The sequence below is a fragment of the Carassius gibelio genome, chromosome B6 (assembly GCF_023724105.1).
Source record: "Carassius gibelio isolate Cgi1373 ecotype wild population from Czech Republic chromosome B6, carGib1.2-hapl.c, whole genome shotgun sequence".
Lineage (NCBI taxonomy): Eukaryota > Metazoa > Chordata > Actinopteri > Cypriniformes > Cyprinidae > Carassius > Carassius gibelio.
This window is the reverse complement of record NC_068401.1, coordinates 20,326,748-20,349,440: the sequence shown is the minus strand read 5'-3', so window position 1 is coordinate 20,349,440 and position 22,693 is coordinate 20,326,748. Positions and strand designations below refer to the sequence as shown.

At 34.5% G+C, this 22,693-nt stretch overlaps 2 protein-coding genes across 3 annotated transcripts; one reads left to right on the top strand and one right to left on the bottom strand.

The window, feature by feature from the left end:
* The first annotated feature begins 1,095 nt into the window (after positions 1 to 1,095).
* Positions 1,096 to 16,890, top strand: micall1a (MICAL-like 1a). 2 transcript variants are annotated; one of them, XM_052559620.1, is made up of 16 exons: positions 1,096 to 1,658; positions 3,922 to 3,970; positions 5,778 to 5,919; positions 6,807 to 6,907; positions 7,689 to 7,813; positions 7,945 to 8,510; positions 8,627 to 8,690; positions 8,929 to 9,317; positions 9,792 to 10,078; positions 10,923 to 11,057; positions 11,360 to 11,486; positions 12,521 to 12,611; positions 13,576 to 13,649; positions 13,770 to 13,884; positions 14,039 to 14,085; positions 14,163 to 16,890. In XM_052559620.1, exons 1-16 carry the CDS (start codon positions 1,516 to 1,518, stop codon positions 14,285 to 14,287), a joined length of 2,580 nt encoding a protein of 859 aa, XP_052415580.1. In that variant the 5' UTR covers positions 1,096 to 1,515; the 3' UTR covers positions 14,288 to 16,890. The 2 variants fall into 2 exon arrangements, with proteins under 2 accessions (XP_052415580.1, XP_052415579.1); XM_052559619.1 differs by having other exon boundaries at positions 1,097 to 1,658; positions 9,750 to 10,078.
* A 6-nt stretch (positions 16,891 to 16,896) lies between these two features.
* Positions 16,897 to 19,641, bottom strand: cb6h22orf23 (chromosome B6 C22orf23 homolog). The gene is made up of 7 exons (XM_052559628.1): positions 19,301 to 19,641; positions 19,121 to 19,198; positions 18,939 to 19,001; positions 18,673 to 18,846; positions 17,756 to 17,887; positions 17,370 to 17,470; positions 16,897 to 17,064 (listed from the first exon to the last, which is right to left on the bottom strand). Exons 2-7 carry the CDS (start codon positions 19,194 to 19,196, stop codon positions 16,942 to 16,944), a joined length of 669 nt encoding a protein of 222 aa, XP_052415588.1. The 5' UTR covers positions 19,197 to 19,198; positions 19,301 to 19,641; the 3' UTR covers positions 16,897 to 16,941.
* Between the last annotated feature and the right edge of the window lie 3,052 nt (positions 19,642 to 22,693).

The following is a 22,693-nucleotide window of genomic DNA, read 5'->3' as shown; positions in this document are numbered from 1 at the left end:
GAATACCCCCTGTTCTATTATATGCTTGTGGAGGATCAAATATATATATATTTTTTTCAGTGTGGAATGGGTCATAAATGCAGATGGTATACAGTGTAGAGGAGAGAGAGGAGCAATTATATTAAACATACACCAGCGGTGAAGACTAGTTCCTCTCAAGGTTATTTTCATCACTCCTATCATCCTTGAAGAGTTTTGGTTCCTTCCTTGCCATGTCAAATTGAAACTCTAATTGAAACTATTGCAGCACTTATTTCACTAAAACTGTATCATCCTCTCTAGAGCTGATTTATTATACTTGGACTTGAAGTTTTTTAGTTTTTGGTGGCCTTTGTATTCTGAGTAAAGACCGTGATGTCACTGCATTAAATGCTAAACTAAATAAATTTTAAAGGTGTCATAAATAACAATTGAACTTGAACCATAATGAAGTTGACTTAAAATAATTTAACTTAAAATGTTTTACCTCATTTTAAACCACCAAATATCATATTTTTTTCTTCCTATGTCACCATGCATGCTTGTATTTAATTTTTAATGATACATCATCTTTTGTCCTCCTGATATCTCAGAAGTTGAGAGGTTATATAATTTCACAACAGAAATTAGTTGCTATGTCTGATTTTGAAGCAATTGATAGCGAACCCCGGAAGGAACAGTATGGTGTCAGTAACAGTGCTTACTGCATTGACATATCAGCAGCTTATAGAGAATTTTGACCAGAACCAAAAAATCTGAGCATTTTACTCCAGTCCTAAGGTGTTTACATTTGCTACCAATTACATTTGTAATTGATTTTAAAGTATTCTTACTTGTTTATAAATCACCCAGTAGCCAATGACCTAAATAAAATATACAGCTCACTGAATATCGACCTATACGATTTAGTCTATCAGTTATTTAAATATTGAATCCTTTCTTTAAAATGAAAAGTAATAAAATACATATAAACAAATAAATAAATTATGTATTAGGCAATGAATATACTTTAATGCAATGGTTGTACTAAAATTACTGAAAAACATTTTAAGCAAGGCTCTCTTAGTCTTTTGCTTTTGCCATTTGCCATGACTTTTATTTTGACAAGGAAATTATTGGGTCTAGACGCTTCTGTACACCAAATTCGTCAGTACACGTTACGCCTAAAAGAATATTTAACTGTCAGGCCATTGTCCTGCGTTTGACTATGTATCTTTCTTAAACCCGAATGTCGCAAATCAGAGTATCATTGGTGTCTCATTTTAAAAGACGGGCATTCAAGCCTTTAACTGAATTTGGAGTTTGACTCCATTGGTGTGTGCTGATTTTTTCTTTTTCTTCGGAGTAACGTTACGGTTAGACACGTACAGTCTGTTTACTTTGATCGAATGAGATCTTCTAGAATTCAGACAGCAGGATCGATCTAACTGTACCGGACAGAGACATGTTCAAGAGAGCCTCTCGTGAACTCTTGGGTCTTCATGTGTATTTCAGGAGCAGGCTTTAGGTGTGTGTGGAGATTTTGGAATCTCGATCATGGGCTCTCTAAAAGCTTTGCAGGACTGGTGCAGGAACCAATGTGAAAGTTACAGTAATGTGGACATTAAAAACATGTCTTCATCCTTCAGAGATGGACTGGCATTCTGTGCCATCATCCACAGACACAGACCTGATCTCATGTGAGCATTTTATTTTTACTCTTCGTCTTTAATTTGTTTTGTATTTCCCACTTCTCTGAAGATAACATACCTTACATACCATATAAAATGTCATAATCTCAACGATCTTAATTCAGGACAGCTTTAACTTATGGAAACACTGTTTCCTTACGTAATTAATGGGAATGAAGGTTGTGTTGTTCTATTGTTAGAAGTGACTTTAGGTAAACAGGAAGTGACACGCAGTTTGATTCACATCGGGAATAGTTAAACCCAAATGGACGCTCAGTCATCATTTACAAACCTTCATGCCAGTCCAATTTATTTATCGATCGTGCGATGGAAAGATATTATGAACATAATGAAGAATTTCAACAATACCCAGACCACCTCTGCTTTATTTCAGTGTGTATGTGAATTTAAATATGTCCACAATGAGAAAATAAAGATATAGTAATTGTAATAAATGTAGCTTCATTTTAAAACGTAAACCAAAAGTTTCGTATAATTTAAGATTTAATGACTTGTTCTAGACTCCTCAGACTATCTGTCATTATCTGATTGTTAGATCACCTTTTCTATGTTGTGTTGGGCATGTGGAGTCATGCTGGAGACAGTCACACTCTGTCACTCTGTTGAGTTCAAGAAAATTAGTCAGTATGCTGAGGACATGAATCTTAATTGAAGTTTTGTTGTACTAGTTTATACATTAATTCAAACTGTTCATTTTAAGATAAGAAAAAATATATATGTGAATTGGGATCAGATTACACCTACAGTAACATACACTGTATGTGTTACTTAAATATAGATGCCAAACAGGTGATTTCTGTAACAGTTGTTCTTTTCTTATCTCACTCAAAAAACCAACTTGAGCATTCTTCAAACAAAACACACCAAACTTTGCACTCTATTGTATAGGCGTGAATTTGAGCTTCCTTAAGCCAACCACATAATTTGTTTCACTCTTGATGTGAATAGACCATTCAGCGCCATTTTGCTTCTCTGCTGGTTGCTAAACCTTAAAATGTTGGATTAGGTGATAAAAAAGGTGTTTTGTAAATTAACAAACATACACTTTTCTGATACATCAGAGCAGGTTGCCAAAAAACCATACCTCATTCTTTAAGCTTGCTTTTTTTTAGATAAATCGTTTGGGTTTATGCAGTGAACTAGTGATTTATAAATAGACAGCACATTAGAAAAGAACACACACCGAACTGACACGAAACTGATAAGTACCTTATTTTGATGGAAATAATACCATTATTAAAACGATTTAAGCATCAATGGCAGCGCTGCCTTTGTGTGATTTTGTTAATTATCTGATCTCTGATTCACTGACATTTTCCAAATTGCATATAAAATGAGATTCACAAAAGGCACACACACACAAAACAAAATGGTTTGTGTTATGTAAAGGGTTACTGAACCCGAAAATGATAATTTTGTCATTAATCACTTACCCCCATGTCGTTCCAAACCCGTAAAAGCTTCGTTCATCTTCGGAACACAATTTAAGATCTTTTGGATGAAAACCAGGAGGCTTGTGACTGTCCCATAGACTGCAAAGTAAATTACACTGTCAAGGTCCAGAAAAGTATCAAATGCATTGTCAAATTTGTTCCTTCTGCCAGTGGTTCAAATGTAATGCTATGAAGGGGCAAGACATTTTTTTTGTACGCGAATAAAACAAAAATAACAATATAAATTGTCTCCTCTTTGTCTCTCAACATCACCATAGCGCCAATGTGCAGAATAATAGCTGAACGCAAGCAGTTTATGCTCTTCTGTGTCAGCCGCGCAACAAGTACACATTTTCTACTTGTATTTACACTTGAAAGAAAAGATTAAAAAAAACATTGCATTTTTCATTATTTTTGTTTTATTCATATAAAAAAAGTATTGTCGCTTCATAACATTACGGTTGGAACCACTGATGGCAGATGGAGTATTCTGACGATGCTTCTCATTGTTTCTGGACCTTGACAGTGTAATTTACTTGTTAGTTTTTGGGACAGTCACAACCCTCACGGTTTTTATGCAAAATATCTTAAATTGTGTTTTGAAGACAAATTAAGCTTCGGAATGACATGGGGGTAAGGGATTGATGACAAAATTTTAATTTTGTGGTGGAGTATCCCTAATGGAGTGAATTGGAATATATTTATATATATATATATATATATATATATATATATATATATATGTATATGTATAATAAAATGATTTGATGCATGACTCAGCACTTTTGAAAATGCTAAACAGTTTCTTTGTCCTCTAGAGATTTTGACTCCCTCTCAAAAGAAAATGTCTTTGAGAACAACCGTCTGGTGAGTATGACACAAACCATTGACCAAAAACAATTAAATATATGGAGGGAATGATTATAATTTAGATTGTTAATATGTACTATTAGAATCAACAGTTAACTGCTGTTAGTTCTTAAATTGTCTTCTTTTTCAGTACTTCTCTTGAAAGAGGAAGTGTTTGCAGCAAAATTCCTATGTGTTTGTGTCAGTCGCTTTTTGTTGGTTGTGCTTAAATCATGAATCACAATTTTTTTTGTCTGTTTGTGACTGCATAAACAGCAGTGGAAATGTGTATACTGACTTAACTTAGATTTTATATATATATATATATATATATATATATATATATGTGTGTGTGTGTGTGTGTGTGTGTGTATATATTATGGGTTGCACGACTATGGATTTCTGCTAGTCGATTTCTTGTTTAAAAAATACTCTAGTTGCTCGACTACTCGTGGTTCATGGCATGCTACTGTAAATGAAAAGAAAATGAATAGTTCTTATCAATAAATGCTTATTAATTCAAAGCCTATTGCAACAACTATATATGTAAATTAATAATTATGACATTACATATTAAAATTTTTATGTAACAGCCAGTATTTGTATTCTGTATTTGTATCTGTAGCAATCACAAAATTATTCGTATCTGCATTAAGATAAAACCAGGTAGAACATTGTACAGTTACTTGATATGATGTAATGACTATCTTTTTTTTCATAGTTATCACTGAACAAGTATGCAGTGTTAAACTAAAATAATTATTAATTTCTCGTGCAATCAGAGATGTCATGACAAACATTTAGTGATCATTTGAACATGACTGAATTATTTAAATGCGCATATTTTCATTAGAAAAAGTTTTAGAGAGTTTAGAGGTTTGTGTGTAATATTATGCTGATCCGCTGGTTTAACTGTTATCTAGCATATGCCAGACTGTGCCAGCCTCAGCCGAATATCCAGGCAGAATTATTCCTTGTGCGTTGTTCGTTTTTGAAGCCATTATAGGTGCCATTACGAATAAGGTATTCGGCTTCCGGCACACCCCTAATTACTACATTACATATTTTAATTTTACATGCAATATAGATAAAGTCATATAATGTAACAGCTACTGTACACACAAAATTGTAAAATTGCAAACTGTTTATGCATTATGGTTAATGCATGCTCGAGTAGTCGATTGTTTCTGACAGTATCGACTAGTGGTTGAAGTAATCGATCACTATATATATATATATATATATATATATGAGAACTGGTTTTGTACAGATGTCTAGACGTTCATAAAACCATCTTAAATGTAAGTTGACATTGACTATAGCTCAAAAATTAAAACTCACCTGCCTGTAGCTTCTGTAGGTTAGCTTCTGTAGGTTCTGTAGGTTATGCATGTAGTTCTATGTATTTTTATGTATAATAATTTTCTATTTTTAACTGTTTTAAATAAATTTTAAATAAATTTTAAAGTTTTTAAATTCTTTGTTTTATTGTTTTGATTATTTTTTTATATGATTATTTTACTTTTATGTAAATCACTTTGAATTACCATTGTATATTAAATGTGCTATATAAATAAACTTACCTTGCCTAAAACCGTTAAGCCCTTGATTAGCTTGTTCAGGTGTGTTTGATTAGGGTTGAAGCAAAACTCTGCAGGGCTGTGGCTCTCAAAGTAGGTCTTGTAGCTAGTGTATTATTAATAATCATGGTGGTTGTTATAATTGATAAAATAGATATTGATCACTGTCATCTGCTATTTTAAAAACATATGGGCAGCATCATGATGAAATACAATATATTTTTATTTTTATTTCATTTTTAAAGGCGTTTGAGGTTGCTGAAAGTGAGTTGGGTATTCCAGCCCTGCTGGATCCAGAAGACATGGTGTCCATGAGTGTGCCTGACCGATTGAGCATCATCACATATGTATCTCAGTATTACAACTACTTCACCAACAAATCTCACAGTGAGTATTGAGCACTGCAAATAATATGCTGACTTAAACTAACATTTTATTTACAAACACAGAGAGACAACAGCAATGCATTAAGGTCCTTTTTATAATCTTCCTCAATGCTTAGTAAATCAAAAACTTCCAGCACATTCTGTGAGAAGTATCAGTCACATACAAATTACTCATGAGCCAATCCATTGAGATTATATTCATGTCCATTTTGTACAACTCTTAGTCGCAGATGGGAAATGACTTCAGTGCTGCAGTGTTTTTCTCTGCAGTATATTTCTCTGCAGTATATTTCTGTATGCAGGAAATGCATGTGATGTCACAGAACATTGCAAGTGTGACTGAAAGTACAAGTGATTGGCTGAGGTATTTTAACACTTGATTAATTTAAGCATTCTCACATTGCAGTGCATAACGTACATTGGAAAAATGAGAAAAGAAGAGATCCAGTAAATACATAAACAACTAGGTTCTTTTTGACATAAAATTTTCAAACCTGATTGATTTGGTTTGCACTATGCCTCACACTGGGTTGCAATTTTAGGATTCATGGACTTTCATTGTTTAGCATGGCGTGGTTTGGATTGATTTACACTGTATTAACCATTGGGTGGTGCAAGTAAATAAACCAGTTTTGCTGTTCTAGCAAATTACTTGTCCAGATTTGTTTTTTTTTTTATATTTAGGGTTATGAACCTATTAATTTTTTTTTTTTTTTTATCAAGTTTGAATTGCTTTTAGCTTAGCTATTGTTCTGGTGTAACTGACAGTATGTCCTCTATGATGTCAATAAAACTTGAATTGTATTGTATATTCTTTGAATTACATTCGTTTAATGTAGAAAATCCTGGACACGTGCTACAAATTTTTTTTTTTTATCCTCTATTTAGCTGTCTCCACAAACATAAAGAGCCCTGGTGGTCCAGGTCACATCAAACCAGCCATAAAAAGGCCATTTGCTTCTCCAGAGGGCTGTGACACTCAGACTGAGGTAAAGAAATTAGCATTGTTTTTTTTTAAAACAGACGTTTTCTTGTTCTGGTTATCTGGCAGGTTGTAGACCTAACAACAGTCTATATGTGCACAGAAAAATGTAAAGATTAAACCACATTTATGGATTTGCTGTTGCACCCATGAGTGGAGTGGAATTTATTACTACAACACAAGATGGAGAGCAGTGAGATCTCATTTTGGCCTAGTTCCATGTAAACAGAGCAAAATACTCTGCTGTTGCCATATTTTCTAATTAATTTATGAAATCAGCCGTCAGAGCCAAATCACATATTTGGTTTTTGGTAGATATTGTGAGCTCTCTGAGTTCAGAGAATGTCACTTCTCCAGAAATGTTCCCCTGTCCTCCTTATACCTCCCATTCAAATAATTCCCCTCCTTTTCTTTATTGTTTGCTTTGCATTCCTCTCTCGGACTATGTTTCTAGTTACTCAAATTGGTGGTTCAGTAAATGACATCAGTAAAATTAGTTTCCCATTGCATTACTTTTGACATAAGCATCTGTATTATCATACTGTATTTTCAAAGTAATTTTTTTTAATTGCTTGTTGAAGAAATTTGTGCAAATATTCTTATGCCATAATGTTAAGTATGTAGTTGGTCTTGTATACATATTTACACAGTCCAAAGTATTAGCAAAGTACAAAAAATATGAAATATGGTCCCAAATAAAAATCAGTAGTTCTTACCATTTTTTCCTCTACCTTTCCATGTTTTTTTTATTACCTTCCATTCTCAACCTGGTTTTTGGTGCTACGTAGTCTGGTGTAGATAACCAACCAAAACGCAGTATTCTGAGCAGCACCTGTTCAATCTGTGGAACGCATGTTCACTTGGTTCAGAGGATCCTTGTTGATGGCAAACTTTATCATCGGAACTGCTTCAGGTGACTGGTCAACTGCCTAGTGTAACATCTGTATCTGTATTGTTCTATTATTAAAAGCGTAAAAATAACATTACTTATTATTCCCTCTGCTGTTTTCAATGTTTTTGTGAGAATTTCTGATTTTATCTCAGATGTAGGGAATGCAGTAGAACTTTATTGCCTGGATCTTACAAGTTCACAGAGGATCCTGGATCATTAGTTTGCACACACCACTTCACCAGATCTGCCTCAGATGCCAATCAGAATTGTCATTCAGATATGAGCAATAAACTAGCCAAACTAACCTCAACAAGCCCAGAAGACCCAAACAATAGGAGTTTAGAATCTAAAGCATCACACAACAATGCTGAGATCACCGAGGAGAGAGATGAAGAGGAAATACCTGAAAAAGAAAAAGTAACAAATAAGCAGCCAGATAGCAGATCAGAAGTCGAGACAGAGCACAGAGCGCCTTGTCCTTCTAGTCCAGCAAATCCCTTTGATGAATCTGAAGAGGAGGATCAGGACACACAACAAGAAGACCACAAGCCAGCCACTGGTGGGGCCAATGGTGATGAGCCAACAATGCCAGTGAAGAGTACAGCACCAGAGGGTCGACCAGTTCCAGCACCTAGACGAGTAATTGAGCCCACCCCTGCTCCTCGCCCTGTCCCCAGACCACGCCCACCCAGACCCTCTGAAAGCCCTATTGTCAATGGTGAGCACTGATGCTGATCTCGTCTGCATTCATAACACTACACAGGCCATACTATTACATACTAAACATACATTTTTTTGCTAAATTTTTTAATCATCTGATAATTGTGGCTGTAGGAAATTCTGAAGCTCAAATTTCTCAAGTTCCTGTTCCAAGAGAAAGATTGCACTCACCTGCTCGGTAAGATAATTGCTGCCGTGTTCTCTACTAATCTGAACCCTAACCATAAAATAAGTACATGTAGATAATTGATATTACTCGGTGCTTAAATGTATAATTATAAATGTAACAAAGACACCTTAAAATAAAGTATAACTGATTTTCTTCCTAAAAACCCTCAAGCTATATCTTAACTTTTGATCAGTCTTTGATCTCTTTGTGAATTCCTCTCAGTGGTTGTAATGTATTCCTTTCCCAGCTCTAACAAGGCCAATGGCACTCCTAAACCAAAAGACCCACCCTGGCTGGCTCTTGTCCAATCAGAAACCAAGAAGAAACCAGCACCTCGCCCACCCACAGGTATAACCATACCTCCCTGCACTGGTTCATCTCCTTCTCGCAAGGAGGAGGAATCAAGACCATCCTCTCCTCCAAATCCCTTTGATGATGAGGAAGAGGAGCCAGAAACGGCTCCTGAAGATCCCCCTGATCCTGTGGTGGCTAGTCACCCTTGGTATAGGATTACCCAGGCTGCTGAAATCACAGCTGAGGACACAAAAAGACAAAGTCCTGCCCCTTCTGAAAGTCCTGTAAGTGTCCGAAGGAAGAAGCGACCAGCACCCAAAGCCCCAAATTCTTCTCTATCAGGTTAGTTGCTTACATTGTCTAATACATTGATTGCTTTACACAACTGAAGAGCTGGTGAAGACTGAATTTGAATTGTCCAACCTAATATTCAAAGGTGCCCCCCCACTAATATTATTGACTACAGTACTTCCTATATTTCTGCTATATGTGCACATTCAGATGTGTTTTAATTAACAGGAATTTGGAGTATTTCTATATTAAATTATTGAATGGTAAAAATATTAAATTATGCAGCCACACTGGTGGAAACATATTTCTTATTAATTTAGAGTTATAATATTGTAATATATTAATAATAATTTAGTCCTCTCGAATGTTTGGGGCTCCATTGTGTTGTGTTACACTACGTTGTATTTGTGCAACTACTCACATGTCTCACATATTTTTGTTATACATTTTTTTCTGGGTTGTCTCTTTCCTGCTGTTCTTTAGCTTTTCCTTCATCTCAGACTTCCTCTCCTGCTTCATCTTTAGCTCTGAGCACAGAGAGCCTGTCCTCCTCTTCCTCAGACCACAGCGCAGTCCCCCAGCAACCTGCTGCTAATGAACAGGACCATTTGTTCACCAAGAGTGTGTCTGAACCATCAATCAACGCTCCTGCACTGTCCCCCCAAAAAAAGCTTCAACCTCACTCTTCTCCAAACCTGCCTCCTCCACCACCACCTACCAATACCAGCTCAGCACCAGCTACTCCCCAAACCAACCGCAGTGTGAGACCACCAATGTTCCCCTCTTCACAGACACCCAGCACTCCAGGCAAGGTTAGACTCACTGTCAAGATCACACTGCTGTTCAAAAGGTTGAATCAGTCAAGACATTTTTGTTGTTTTGTGTTGTCTGTTCTGTTCACCAACAATGTACAGTATATCTACTTGATCAAAATTAGTCAAAAATTATTTTAATTAAAATAACTTATATTATAATTAAAATGGTAAATTCTTCCACTGATACCAGTTACCACATCAAAACATTATTTCTCCTAAAAATGTGGCTCTTATCCAAACTCCTATTAATAATTCAAAGGCTAATTCATAAGTGGTGTTGTAGGACTAATAACGGATACTGGGCATGTTTTATGCAGTTATTAGACTATGCCAAAGAAAGGAAGTGTAATTAACTTTGTATAATTACCTTCTTAAAGTGCTTTTAGTAGCAAAATATTTAAAGAGGCCATGACATGGAGAATCAAAATGTGTATGTACACATAAAAGAGGTTACTCTACTATAAAACATTCTTATAAATAATAATAATAAAAAAAAGAAAAAAAAAAAAAAAATATATATATATATATATATATATATATATATATATATATATATATATATATATATATATATATATATATATATATATATAATTTTTTTTTTGTTTGTTTGGTTTTTTTTTTTTTTTTTTACAAAGATTGGACCTTTATTTCTGCAAAAACCTCTGAAACTGCAGTTCATTAAGTAAGGGTAGCAGTAACATCAAGAGTGTTTGTGAGAGATTTCATTTAAAGTTTCCACATCTTTGTTCCAGGAAATCATCCCGAGTCCGGGAGCTTTCTTTTATTAATCTTTATTCAGTATCTTTGATTAATGCTCTTTCATCACTGTCATCTTCAGCGCACTTGTAAAGAGAATCCATTTAATCGGAAGACAACCACCTCTGCCGGCTCTTCTGTATCCAGACCCCCAAAAGGGTCCCGTCCTGCACGACCTCCTGCTCCTGGATATGGATTTCCTCTCATTAAGCGAAAAGTGAGGCACAGAAACATCCTCTTGCTGCTTTGATTTTTCTTTTTTCTTTTTTTAAATCATGAATATTGTTGTTTTGATTGCTTTTAGAAAGGAACTGTAACTATGGCACATTTGTTGTCTTAATGTAATGTCTCACATGAAAAGTAGTAATAGGATTTGAAAATGTTATTTAATCTATATACAAGGTCATAAATTTGTTTGGTTGTAGCCATTCAGCTTCATCATCAGACATTTGTCTTTTACCACCAATATATTAGTGAGAGCATGCTTATAATTCCATGTCCTGACATTGTATTTGGTAGGTACAGTCAGACCAGTATATCCCAGTTGAAGACATCCATGTAGAAATGAGTGATCTGGAGAAACGGTTGGATGAATTAGAGCATAGAGGGGTGGATCTGGAAAAGAGCTTACGAGAATGTTCAAATGGTAAGAGAACTACATGCTACAGAAGAACTGCCAAGATTGTCTCTGCTGATAAGATATTAATTAGTCAGGGATCAGATGTTTCCACAAGTAGCTCATGATCCAGTTTCCTCGAGTGGCTCAATTTACAGTAAATGCTGTTTCACACAAATGTATTGTCTGCAAACACAGCGAGTTTGGCTCACTTACATTTACTTTTATCCAAAGCGACTTACAAATGACGACAATGGAAGCAATCAATATCAACAAAAGACCAATGATATGCAATTCTGTAACAAGTATCAGTTTAGCTTAATGCAGTACACATAGCAAGGTTTTTTTAAATATATAATCAAAAAATAATAATACAAATAAATAAAATAAAATGATCAGATTAGGAAAAGAATAAAGCTTCTGTTAGAGGCATTTTTTTGCTTTTGTTAATTGTATAATAAATGAAAAATAAAATAAATAGAATACAAAAAGATTAGAGAAGCTAGTGTTAGTTTTGTTTTATTTTTTTATAACCAGGGTTATAGCTCACTTGTACATAAATATTTAAATTTTACTTTTGTTCTATAACATTCAATTATTAAATTAATCTTAATTTTTCTTTATTGATTTGTTTTTAATCATGTAAATAATAATAAAATATTATTTTTTTTTTTAATAATGATTCAAATGATTATTATTTTGGCCATTTATATATTAAATGGTGGGAAAAAAAACGTTTTTCCTTTGTTTTCAGTGAAATTGTTTCTTGGTGTATTATTACCATTTGTCATCTTGTGAACAGTAATTTCACTCAGCCAGGTAAACTAAAGTTTTCTTACTTTTGACTCCCCTGAAGAGAGAAGAAGATTGTGTAGTTTGTAGAGGTTGATTAATATGAGACTGAGCCACAAACTAAAACCTCTAAATTTGGGCTAAGCTTCATAAAATAGACGATGTTATAACAGACTGTCCCATTTCTGGTTAGAATAAAACAATGTGTGCGATCTTGGGCATGGCTGCGTTTGAAATACTGGATTGAGTGACTCAGTGTTTTGTCATTTTAGATGATGAGGAAGAACATCTACTTGTTGACTGGTTCACTCTGATTCATGAAAAGCACTTACTGGTACGGAGAGAGGCTGAACTGGTCTACACGTAAGTGCGCTATTACATTTGAAATGCTGTAACGTCTGTAACAACTACATTGCCCCCCCCCCCCCCCAAAAAAAAAAACCTTTCATTTATAGTTGAATAATACATATCATTAAAGAATGTTGGAACGTCAATTTAATGATACTACAAATGCTCACAGCTGGTCCTAGAGAGAAGCTTGAGACTCTCTTTACCTTATTTGCACACCCTAGATGAGATATTATTGAGTTTGCATGGTTTTTAATAGCTTACAGGTTAGGCTCTTCTGCTATTTATTTATTTTGTAATCTATTGAGTGTATCTATATATATATCTATATATATCTGTATAGAGTGTATCTATCAGTATATCTGATATCTGTTTAATGAAGTTTCCGTTTAGGCTTGTTTTGAAATATAGTTCATAAGTTGTCACCTTAGACAGAATGCATGAGCGTCAAGTGAACGTTTAAATTTTTGGCACCATTATTAATAGATCCAAGTAGCATTAAGAAGCATCCAGTACCAAAGCAGCAGTATGCACTTTAAGTTTCGGCATTCACACAGAAGTCGGCAGCTCTGACCACTCTAGAAAATAAAAATGGCATGAGACTAGAAAAAAAAACTTTGAACTCTGAATGTATTCAATTCAACTGAAACAACCAACACTCTGCTGGTTGCAGATTCAGGAAAACCATTATAAGTTAATTCAATCCTCATTTTTGTGTACATAAGATTCCACAACAGTCATGTTTCAAATAGTTATGTACATGTATAATTTTTGTGCAGCCACACTGGTGCCAGATTTGCTGCCCATAATTTAACAGTCAGCCTCTTGCCAGTTTCTGTTCATCGAGCAGTCAATATAATAATATACAGTATGTCAACCTGATATTTTCAGGATCTCTGCACAGAACAATGGGGGTCAGTTGCATTAAAGTTAAATATGAAACAGGAATAAATCTGTCTGATTATCATCTGGATTTTAGAGCCAAGCAGCAGAACCTGGAGGAGAGGCAGGCTGATGTGGAATATGAGCTTAGATGTTTACTTAACAAGCCAGGTATGAAACAACACAAAAGCCTTTTCTTTTGACTAAATCCTCTTCCTTTCTTTTAAATGACAGCCAATTTTATGCCATCTCTCCTTTTATACCTCTCCCAATTGCTTACATCTCTGATAGAGAAAGAATGGACAGCTGAAGACAAAGACAGGGAAAAGCAATTGATGGCAGAACTTGTCACGATAATTGAGCAGAGGAACCAGATTGTTAACAGCATGGATCTGGACAGACAGAGGTAATCACTCATTGTAAATGCACTCTGATTCAGAGCTTGAGTGTGTCTGCTAAAATGGGTTTCTGTAAATTTAATACGAAATGGGAAGTAATCGTGTCATTAGTATCAAGTATAGATTCTTTCTTTTTTTTAAATTCATCAATTTCTTCTTTAGGGAGGAGGAGGAAGACAAACTAGTAGCTGCTATGCTAAAGAAAAAAGGTCAGTGTTATTTCTCTTTTTACTGACTCTCACACTTTACACCTCATTCATGTTTTGATTCTTGAATTTCTTTTCAGAGTTTCATGGCCATGGTGAGCAGAAGAAGAAAGCAGGGAAGTTTAAGCCCATGAAGGTTTTGAAGAGACTGAGCACCAAGAATGAAGGAGTAAAGGACAACAGTCCCAGAAAAGAGAACAGCTGAAGCGTAAACTTACTGAAGGAAAAAGAAACAAAAAAGATACTAAAAAGATTTACTAAATGTTTTCAGTCTAATTGACGCTTTTGAATATATTGCTATTCAACAGAGCCATTTGAGTTAAATTTGCCTTTGAGGTACCTGTAGTAGCAGCTGAACTGATATAAAAGTAAAAAAAGTAACACTGTCTTAGTCAGATATGAAAAAAATATAAATAAATATATATATATATATATATAAGTATATATATATATATATATATATATATATATATATATATATATATATATATATATATATATATATATATATATAGATAGATAGATAGATAGATAGATAGATAGAAAAAAACATTTCGAAAGGACTAATATATATTCTCACTTTAATCTCTACATTTTTAAGTGAAAGAAAACTGTGTTTTGAGCAAATTTTAACACAAACCTTTCTTTTAAACTCATTATTAGTCATAGGAAGTGCTCAACAGGAAGCCCATTAGATGGTATGACATTTATTCAATCATTTTTGCCAAACTTAATTTAATCCTGTTCTCTTGAGTTTTTTTTTTTTTTTTTTTTTTTTTTATAAATGGCATGGCGGAATTGTTTCTGTTCACACTGAAAAGTGAACAAAAAGCACTTTTAGTGAATCTTTTCAGGCCACAAATCAGAAATTAATAACACTTATCACAGTATATAATATTGGTAAGAGAATAAATGTAAAGCATTTATATCTCATGAATGCTTTGTGATTTTCTTGAGTAACAGGGATTTGGTGTTTTGTCTGCCTGGGTTTGGTTACACCAGCTGTTCTTAATAATAAAAAAATAAAAAAAGAAGTATTAGCAGAAGTAGCAGCCTTGTTTAAAATGGACATTGAGTTACAGTTTACGCAGTATTATATATTCGAAAATTGCACCATTAAACTTGGTTCAAACATAACTGAACATACAGATAGAATATACACTGAATAATGATGGAAGCATTCGACTACGTAGCAGATTTTTATGTTGCATCAATAAGCTCATGTTTTATCTGACAAAATACAATGCTTTAGACATGTTTGTGTTGACATTTACATTTGTTTTCTTATTTAAAAAAAAGATAATGTTATGTGAATAACTGACTTGCAGCCCTCCAGCACTTAACCAGATCTAAACAGCGCAACTGTGTGCATTGCTCTGTGCCAAAAAAACAGTATTGCCTCCATATTTATTTATTGCTTCTTATTTTGTCATTTACAGTGTTACGTACAATGTTATTTACAGACTAGTCTTAGAAACATAATTTAAGCATTAGGTACACGAGGCAAAAGAAGTTGGAATCAGTCTTAAGACGATAAACTGAAGTTGACGCAGACAGCCTTGTGGGCAGCACGCCAACATTTAGCGCTATTGTGTTACTGGCATCCCGAGTTCAAATCCCAGCTCGAGGACCTTTTCAGATCCCGCCCCCTTCATTGTCCCCCACTTAACTTCCTGTCACTTCTGCACTGTCCTATAGTAATAAAGTAAAAAACTCACTTCTGCTCTGATGTTGATTAATTTAAGGTAAACAATGTATTACTTTTTTGGATAGTTTAAAATTTACTAGCATCTGCTTTAAGAACCAAAGTACAAAGAGAGTGTGGACTTTATGTTCCAGTTTAATCAAGAACACATGAACAGCTGGTGCAACCCTACCCTGGACAACATTTTAATATAAAAATAAATTTTAATATGATTAATATTGGTTTTATACACCACCTGGCTTTGATTACTGTGTGCATTCGTTGTGGCATTGTTTCAACAACCTTATGCAACATTCCAATTTTGGCAGGCAATTTATTATTATTTAGTAGCATTATTCATATAAAAATTAAACTTCTAAAATATTGTTAAATTATATCATTATAACCCTATGATGAGAAATGTTTTTTACTGACAGTGTATTATTTCATAGAATTACTTCATACTAGCAAAATCTTAGTGTCAAATTGAGGTTAACCTAAGTGTAAGAAACCATCAGACTTGTAAACTGCTTGTAGACAGCTGTTCAGTCTGAAGAACTGATGACAGATATACAAAAAAAAAAAAAAAATATATATATATATATATATATATATATATATATATATATATATATATATATATATATATATAAACTATAACTCAATGCAAACGCAAAATGTTAACTGTAAGGTTTTTCATGTTAAGCAGTAATAGATATCAGTCACACTTCAGACACCCTGGAAGAAGATTATGCAATATTACGTTTTAATTTAAAAACGGTCTATTTTCACTGTAGAATGTCACATGTTGTGTGTTGGGCCTTAATCTCTGTAAAACCAAGCAGGAGTGTATTTCTGAAGGAGTGCCTTTTATCTGTTTAATTTATGCATACGTCTTAGCATTGGCTGTTAAGTGTCTTTGTTTGTTTTTGTTGATATTTTAGTTTGTGTCTTCTCCAAGTATTTGGGTGTTTAATTGTATTTATCAGATTTCAGTATTGTGCTTGTTCTGTCAGGGTTTATGTGTGCATGATCAACTCCAAGGGCTTTCTGTTTTCTCTAAAACAGTCTGTGCTTTTAGGATGGAGGACACATTAAAAATAAACCTACTTAATAAAAGAAAACCCTCTGAAGTTTTGACCTTTTTTGAAAGTAATTTTAATACTCATTGATGTCTAACAACTCATATTTTCACCTTCTCTATCCCTCGCTTTGTTTTGTTCCTTTTTTCCATCTAGCTTGAATGTGGTTAGTTCTTCACTGCGTTTCTTGTCAATCTTTTCAAGTTCACGGATTTTCTGTAAAAAATAAAAAATATCACACAGTTATTCCAAATGTTGTGTGAGAAAATCAGCAATCCTAAGGCTTTGAAAATCAGGCAGTGTGTTCCCGGGATTAGAAACATCTTATGACCACACAAAAATATAAAGATAAAATAAAAAATGTGGACATTTAAGTGTGGTACCATAAAACATTAATGAATAACTTGCAAATTTCTCAGGTTTTTAAACTGAAAAAGCAGGTGCATGTAAAAACTGATGAAGGTTGATGTTGCATGATAGTATTGACTTCTACTGGTTAGCGTATGTGTTTGTATCTTCACCTGGGAAATCTCTGTGTTGATGAGTTGTTGGTATTGGTGACCTTTTCCCAATGCCGTCATGTCCTCTAAAAACTGCTTCCTCTCCTCAATCTCATCCAGGACTGTTGGTAAGAAATTACATCATTATAGTTTCCATGTTACCATGATATGCTTATACTGAGCTCCCTTTAAAATGTCTTCATAAACACAACTCTCTCCAAACCCCTCTAAATTATAATAAACTGAAAGCACATCAATTTGTGGCCACCACAAAAAGGAAAGGAGAACATAAGAACATTACTTACAAAATTATTTAAATATTCAATCACTATAAGTAAAATATATACATTTAGGTCCCTTAGATGAGATGCATTCGAAAGAACTACATCTACTATATACTGTCTCACCCTCTTGGAATCGATCATCTATCTGTTTCTCTTTTCTCTCTGTGGAATCTCTTTGGGAGTGAGTTGGCCCAACATCCTTTTGACCAGTAGAAAAAAGATTTTGTAGCTGTCTCTTCTCTTTCTCTTGATCTCCTAAAAATATAGACAAATCATCAGAGATGAATAGAAAAGTATGTCCTGTTACATTTAAAAACACTTGCATAAAACACAAGTGAAATGGACAAGGCACACTTGATAGCTCACACTGATGATGACCATGGATACATTTTAATATACTGTAATACAAAGGGACTGTTGTTTTCTATTTAGTTCTTATGTTGTTGGTGAATATGGGTAAAGTAGGACATATTTATACAAATGTACTTAAATAGTTATGTCATTATTACTAAATTTATCTTTGGGAAGTATTTTGTTACATTGCTATGTTTGTATGTTAATGATCTCATATCTAGATGCTGTGGCAAAGCTAACCACAGACAGCAAAAGCAATAGTACAAAAATGGACAACCTCTCACACACCTAAGAATAAAAGACGTTGTTGTTTTTAAACTAATGAAATGTGTTACATGCTGATTTAAGTAAATATATTCATAATTATTTAAGCCTGTTGCAAACAAAAACAAAATCAACTACATTTTTAAGAACAGGCCCCCATCTAACTTAAGAGAGAGAGAGAGAAAAAACACCCCACTTTGACACTAAATGTGTTGTAAATTATTGTATTGTCTTAAAAGAAATGCAGGTTTTGATCAATGGAGATCTTTCAAAGTTTTTTTCCCCCCAGTTACTATAATTTATAAATGTTTACCTTTGATAAGGTAATAACATTTTCCATTTATCTATATTCACATTTTTTTTTTTTTTTTATGGAAATAATTGTTGTTGTTTTTTTTTTTTTGTTTTTTTATTGCACTTACGTATAGCTCTAGGCTTGAACTGTTCTCGTTTATAATTATCTCCAGCACTGCATTTCTCTGCACTGCGTCTCTTCTGGTGACCAATCAGCGCGGCCACTTTATTGACTCTTGGCTCTGACTGAACACTGGGCTCGAGCGGCTTGAGATTAAATGTTAGTGGAAGAGCGCCGCCATCTGCTCGATAAGGAAAATATTGTACTAGGCATTAAATATGAAGTCAGCTGTCATGACATTTGTATATTATAAAATCTGTCACCTAAACTCACTTTTCAGCTGATTATTGATCTGCCTCTGCTGAAAGTCTGTTAGACGAGACTCCTGCATCATCACTGCAATGAAACAAAACAAACCCACAGGTGGAGCCACAGAAAAGATAAGCTAAAAGAAGACATGCATTAGTGCTGACATGCATTACCACACACACACACACACACACACACACACACACTTTGTATTAATTGTCGTGTCTCTGTTCTGTAGTGATTGACTCTGTCCTCCCTATATTTGGATCCGCTGGCCATCATTCCTGCAAAACAAAATTAAATTTTATGTATTATAGACAAAGAAATCTGACGTTGGTATTTTGGGCATCAATATAGTACAAGCGGATTATTCACGTTAACGTTACCTCACTTAAACGAGAAGTAAGCAGTGAACGCAAAAGAAGCCGAGTAATTTAGTTGCTATGGTAACACAAGCGAAACATACAAAACAATCAATCCAGTAAAGTAGTCTCACAAAAACAAAAACCCACAAATGCTTAGAGTGTTTAGAGTTGCTTTTGAGTTGAGAAATTAAAATAGATTTCGATTTGGTGCAGCAGTTTTGTAAGGCTCCATATGTTCTCTGTTAACTCATGTTGGTTTCGATCAGGTTTCGATCCTGTGATGTTCTTCTTCGCTTTATAATCCATGGTTGGGGACGTGTGCACAAAAGTGTGACGATTCCGGCAAACATCCAATCACGTGAAACGGTGACAGAGAGCAAGAACTATTTAAAAATATATAAACTGTAAATAAATTCTATTTTACTCATTCAAAATATTAAAACAGAAAAAGTTGTCAAAATCCGTTTGTGGCATGGGCTCTGGGCTAAAAGGCACACACACACACACACACACACACACACACACAAAAAACTAAATTCTTTTATTATTCACTTACTCTCATGTCCTTCCAAACCTATGATTCCATTTTCCAGTAGTATAATCATGTACCTGTTTATTTATTTACATAAGTTAAGTTTTTCCCTTTATTAAATCTAATATAGTAAACTCAAAAAGTAAATTTAAAATCAATAGCGTAAACACTTATAATTGAATATAGTCCTATGAATTAGTATAAACTGCAATTTCATACAAAAACTATGGTTCTGAAAAAAATTTTTACAGCAATGTTTCTTGGGCACTTTTCCATTAAGAAAGGGTAACACATTTTTATCTGGATACTATAGATCGGTTGTGGGTCCTGTGTCTCTCCTGTTTGCCCATTGACAGTAACATTGCCTAAAGCTGTACACAAAAGGTTGCCCCCATGTATCATCACATTTAGGAGTTGAGGGAAGGATGTAAGGAAAGGGGGAATAGAAGGAAAAAAATTGTAGTCTATATTGGTATATTCTTGATTGCTCAAGCACCACTTCAAAGCTTCATCATATGTTATTATGTTATATTGAGGGAACATTTATTTATTTACAATAAAGTTTGGCCTAAGCAGCTTCACAGAAAAAAAGAAGAAAAAAAAAACAGGAAACTATCAGAATCAATTTTGGAAACTCAACTATAGAGACAATTCCAATTATGCTGGAAAGCAGCTGTAAAAGAGACAATGCACTCATTCAACTCATGCAAGTCAGTGTTGGTTCGGTTCAGTTCAGATCAATAACAGTGTGAAGTTTATTCATTTGAAACAAATTCAGTTTAGCTATAAGCAGTTCTTCAAAAGCAGTAATGTTGCAATGCAATTCAGCTATAAAGAAATTCTACAGTAGACAATAGTACCATCATCCAGTTTATTACAGTTTTAGTTCAGTTTTGTCCTCATCCGATGGTGTCAGTCTCTGCGGTCATATTGATAAATTACTGAACCTGAAGTGTCTTTCAGACCCCAACTTAACAAGCTTGTTCAGTTCAGTGTTGGTTCAGTTAAGATCAAAAACTATGTGAAGTTCTTCAGTTTGAAGCGAGTTTAATTCAGCTATAAGTGGGGCACTTTTAATGAGAAGCGTGTGATGGGTGCTAAGGCCATAGTATCTGGCTATCTTCATGCACAAACACTCAGGGGTGCTGGACTGGGGGTAAAACCACTGATCTATAATACAGAACATATATATATATATATAGATCAGTGGGTAAAACCAGTACTAATTACCAGGGCCCCAAAGGAAGAGAGGGCCCTTGAAAAGTCTGGAATATATATTTTCAAGGGGAGGGGTGACCATTAGAACTGCCTATGCATAGGGCCTTGGATCTTGTGCAGCGCCCCTGCAAACACTGCCTGCATAATCATTAGCTGATAGGGCAGCAAGGCAACTATTCAGCTAGCTTTCACATGCAGCCTAAATATAAATAAACCAATTCCCGCTGCCAAAGGGATGTTTAAGAAGAGCTTCAAGAACACTTACTAGAGGGTGCAACTTGAATTGTCTTTCCCTCAGAGAAATAAGGTTACAGTGGGTAACATGATATTTTTTTATAATGTGCTGTAGAAATAATTATGATTGATTGATCCCTAATCAAATATACCTACCTTAAATCATCACCTTGTTAGTAGAAGCTCCCTGATTTAAAATGGGCACATCAAAATGCAATTATAAATGCCATTTTGCACCCTTAAAGAGCACTGTGGGAAGGGAATAAATTGAACTTACAAATAAAAGTGAACAAATTTACACTTTTATAAGGCCCCTCCCACAAGGCCATATAAGTAATGGTCACTTCAAAAAAGTAATTTTATTATTTATGTGCACGTTGTTTTTAAAAGATTAATTTAACAATTAATCCAGAGCGCGGCAGCATGATACATTCTTAATGAGCCAAAAAGAATGCACGTCACACCTCCGTTTTTCAATTTGCACTGGCTACCAATACCTGCTCACATAAAATTCAAGGCATTGATGTTTGCCTACAAAACCACCACTGGCTCTGCACCCCTTTACCTAAATTCATTACTTCAGACTTATCTCTGCCCTTTAGAAGCTTGCGTTCTGAAAGTGAACGTCGCTTGATTGTGCCATCCCAAAGAAGCACAGTCACTTTACGGACTTTGAAATGAAATGTTCCCTCCTGGTGGAATGACCTGCTCAACTCAATCCGAGCAGCTAAGTCCTTAGCCAGCAGCTGGTTCTTGACTCGTGAACGAGTCCTTATCTGGCTCGGCTCGGTGTTCATCTTCAGTTCTCTCTTCACAGCAGGTCCTTAAAATAAAGTGTTTAAAAAAAACTTTATTGCAAAATATTTATTTGCAACAACATTAACAGACATTAACTGGCCTAGGAAAAGCTAATGTAGTAACTGAGACTGCATTATACTCATGACATTCAAACCGGTGAGATAACTCAATGATGTGGTCAGCATGTCACATTATGAGACACAATTCCCACCTTCTCTCAAGAGTTCTCATTTCATGTGCTCTGACTTTTGGAGTGAGTAGGGCATACTCATGCATTATTGTCACTTCACATATTAATGCTCACTTCCGATTGGAATTGACCTAAAATGTGTACTGTCAGGGGTACTCTAGGACCGTGGCTGGGATACACTTTGCAAAGTGAACCTAAAAAGTGACAAATTGTCATTTAAAATATTTTTATATTAATATTACATTTACAGTGTACAGTTTTTATATAGTAAATGTTGAAAATAAATATCTATAATGAGCTACTGTGTATACAAATTATTGTCTGTTAAATCAGTTCAGTCCAAAACATTCTAAAAGTAATAAGAGCCAATAAATAAATCCACTAATAATGTGTGTAGATTACCATGTTATAGTTTAACTGGAGGACAGGTAAAATGTCTTCA

Coding starts and splice junctions, on each gene's coding strand:
- micall1a (XM_052559619.1), top strand. CDS start 1,516: ATGGGCTCTCTAAAAGCTTTGCAGGACTGGTGCAGGAACCAATGTGAA. Junction 9,318..9,749: donor CCCAAATTCTTCTCTATCAG/GTTAGTTGCTTA, acceptor GCTGTTCTTTAG/CTTTTCCTTCATCTCAGACT. Junction 14,086..14,162: donor TGCTATGCTAAAGAAAAAAG/GTCAGTGTTATT, acceptor ATTTCTTTTCAG/AGTTTCATGGCCATGGTGAG.
- cb6h22orf23 (XM_052559628.1), bottom strand. CDS start 19,196: ATGATGGCCAGCGGATCCAAATATAGGGAGGACAGAGTCAATCACTAC. Junction 17,888..18,672: donor GTTCAAGCCTAGAGCTATAC/GTAAGTGCAATA, acceptor CTATATTTTTAG/GAGATCAAGAGAAAGAGAAG. Junction 17,471..17,755: donor AGATGATCGATTCCAAGAGG/GTGAGACAGTAT, acceptor TCTTACCAACAG/TCCTGGATGAGATTGAGGAG.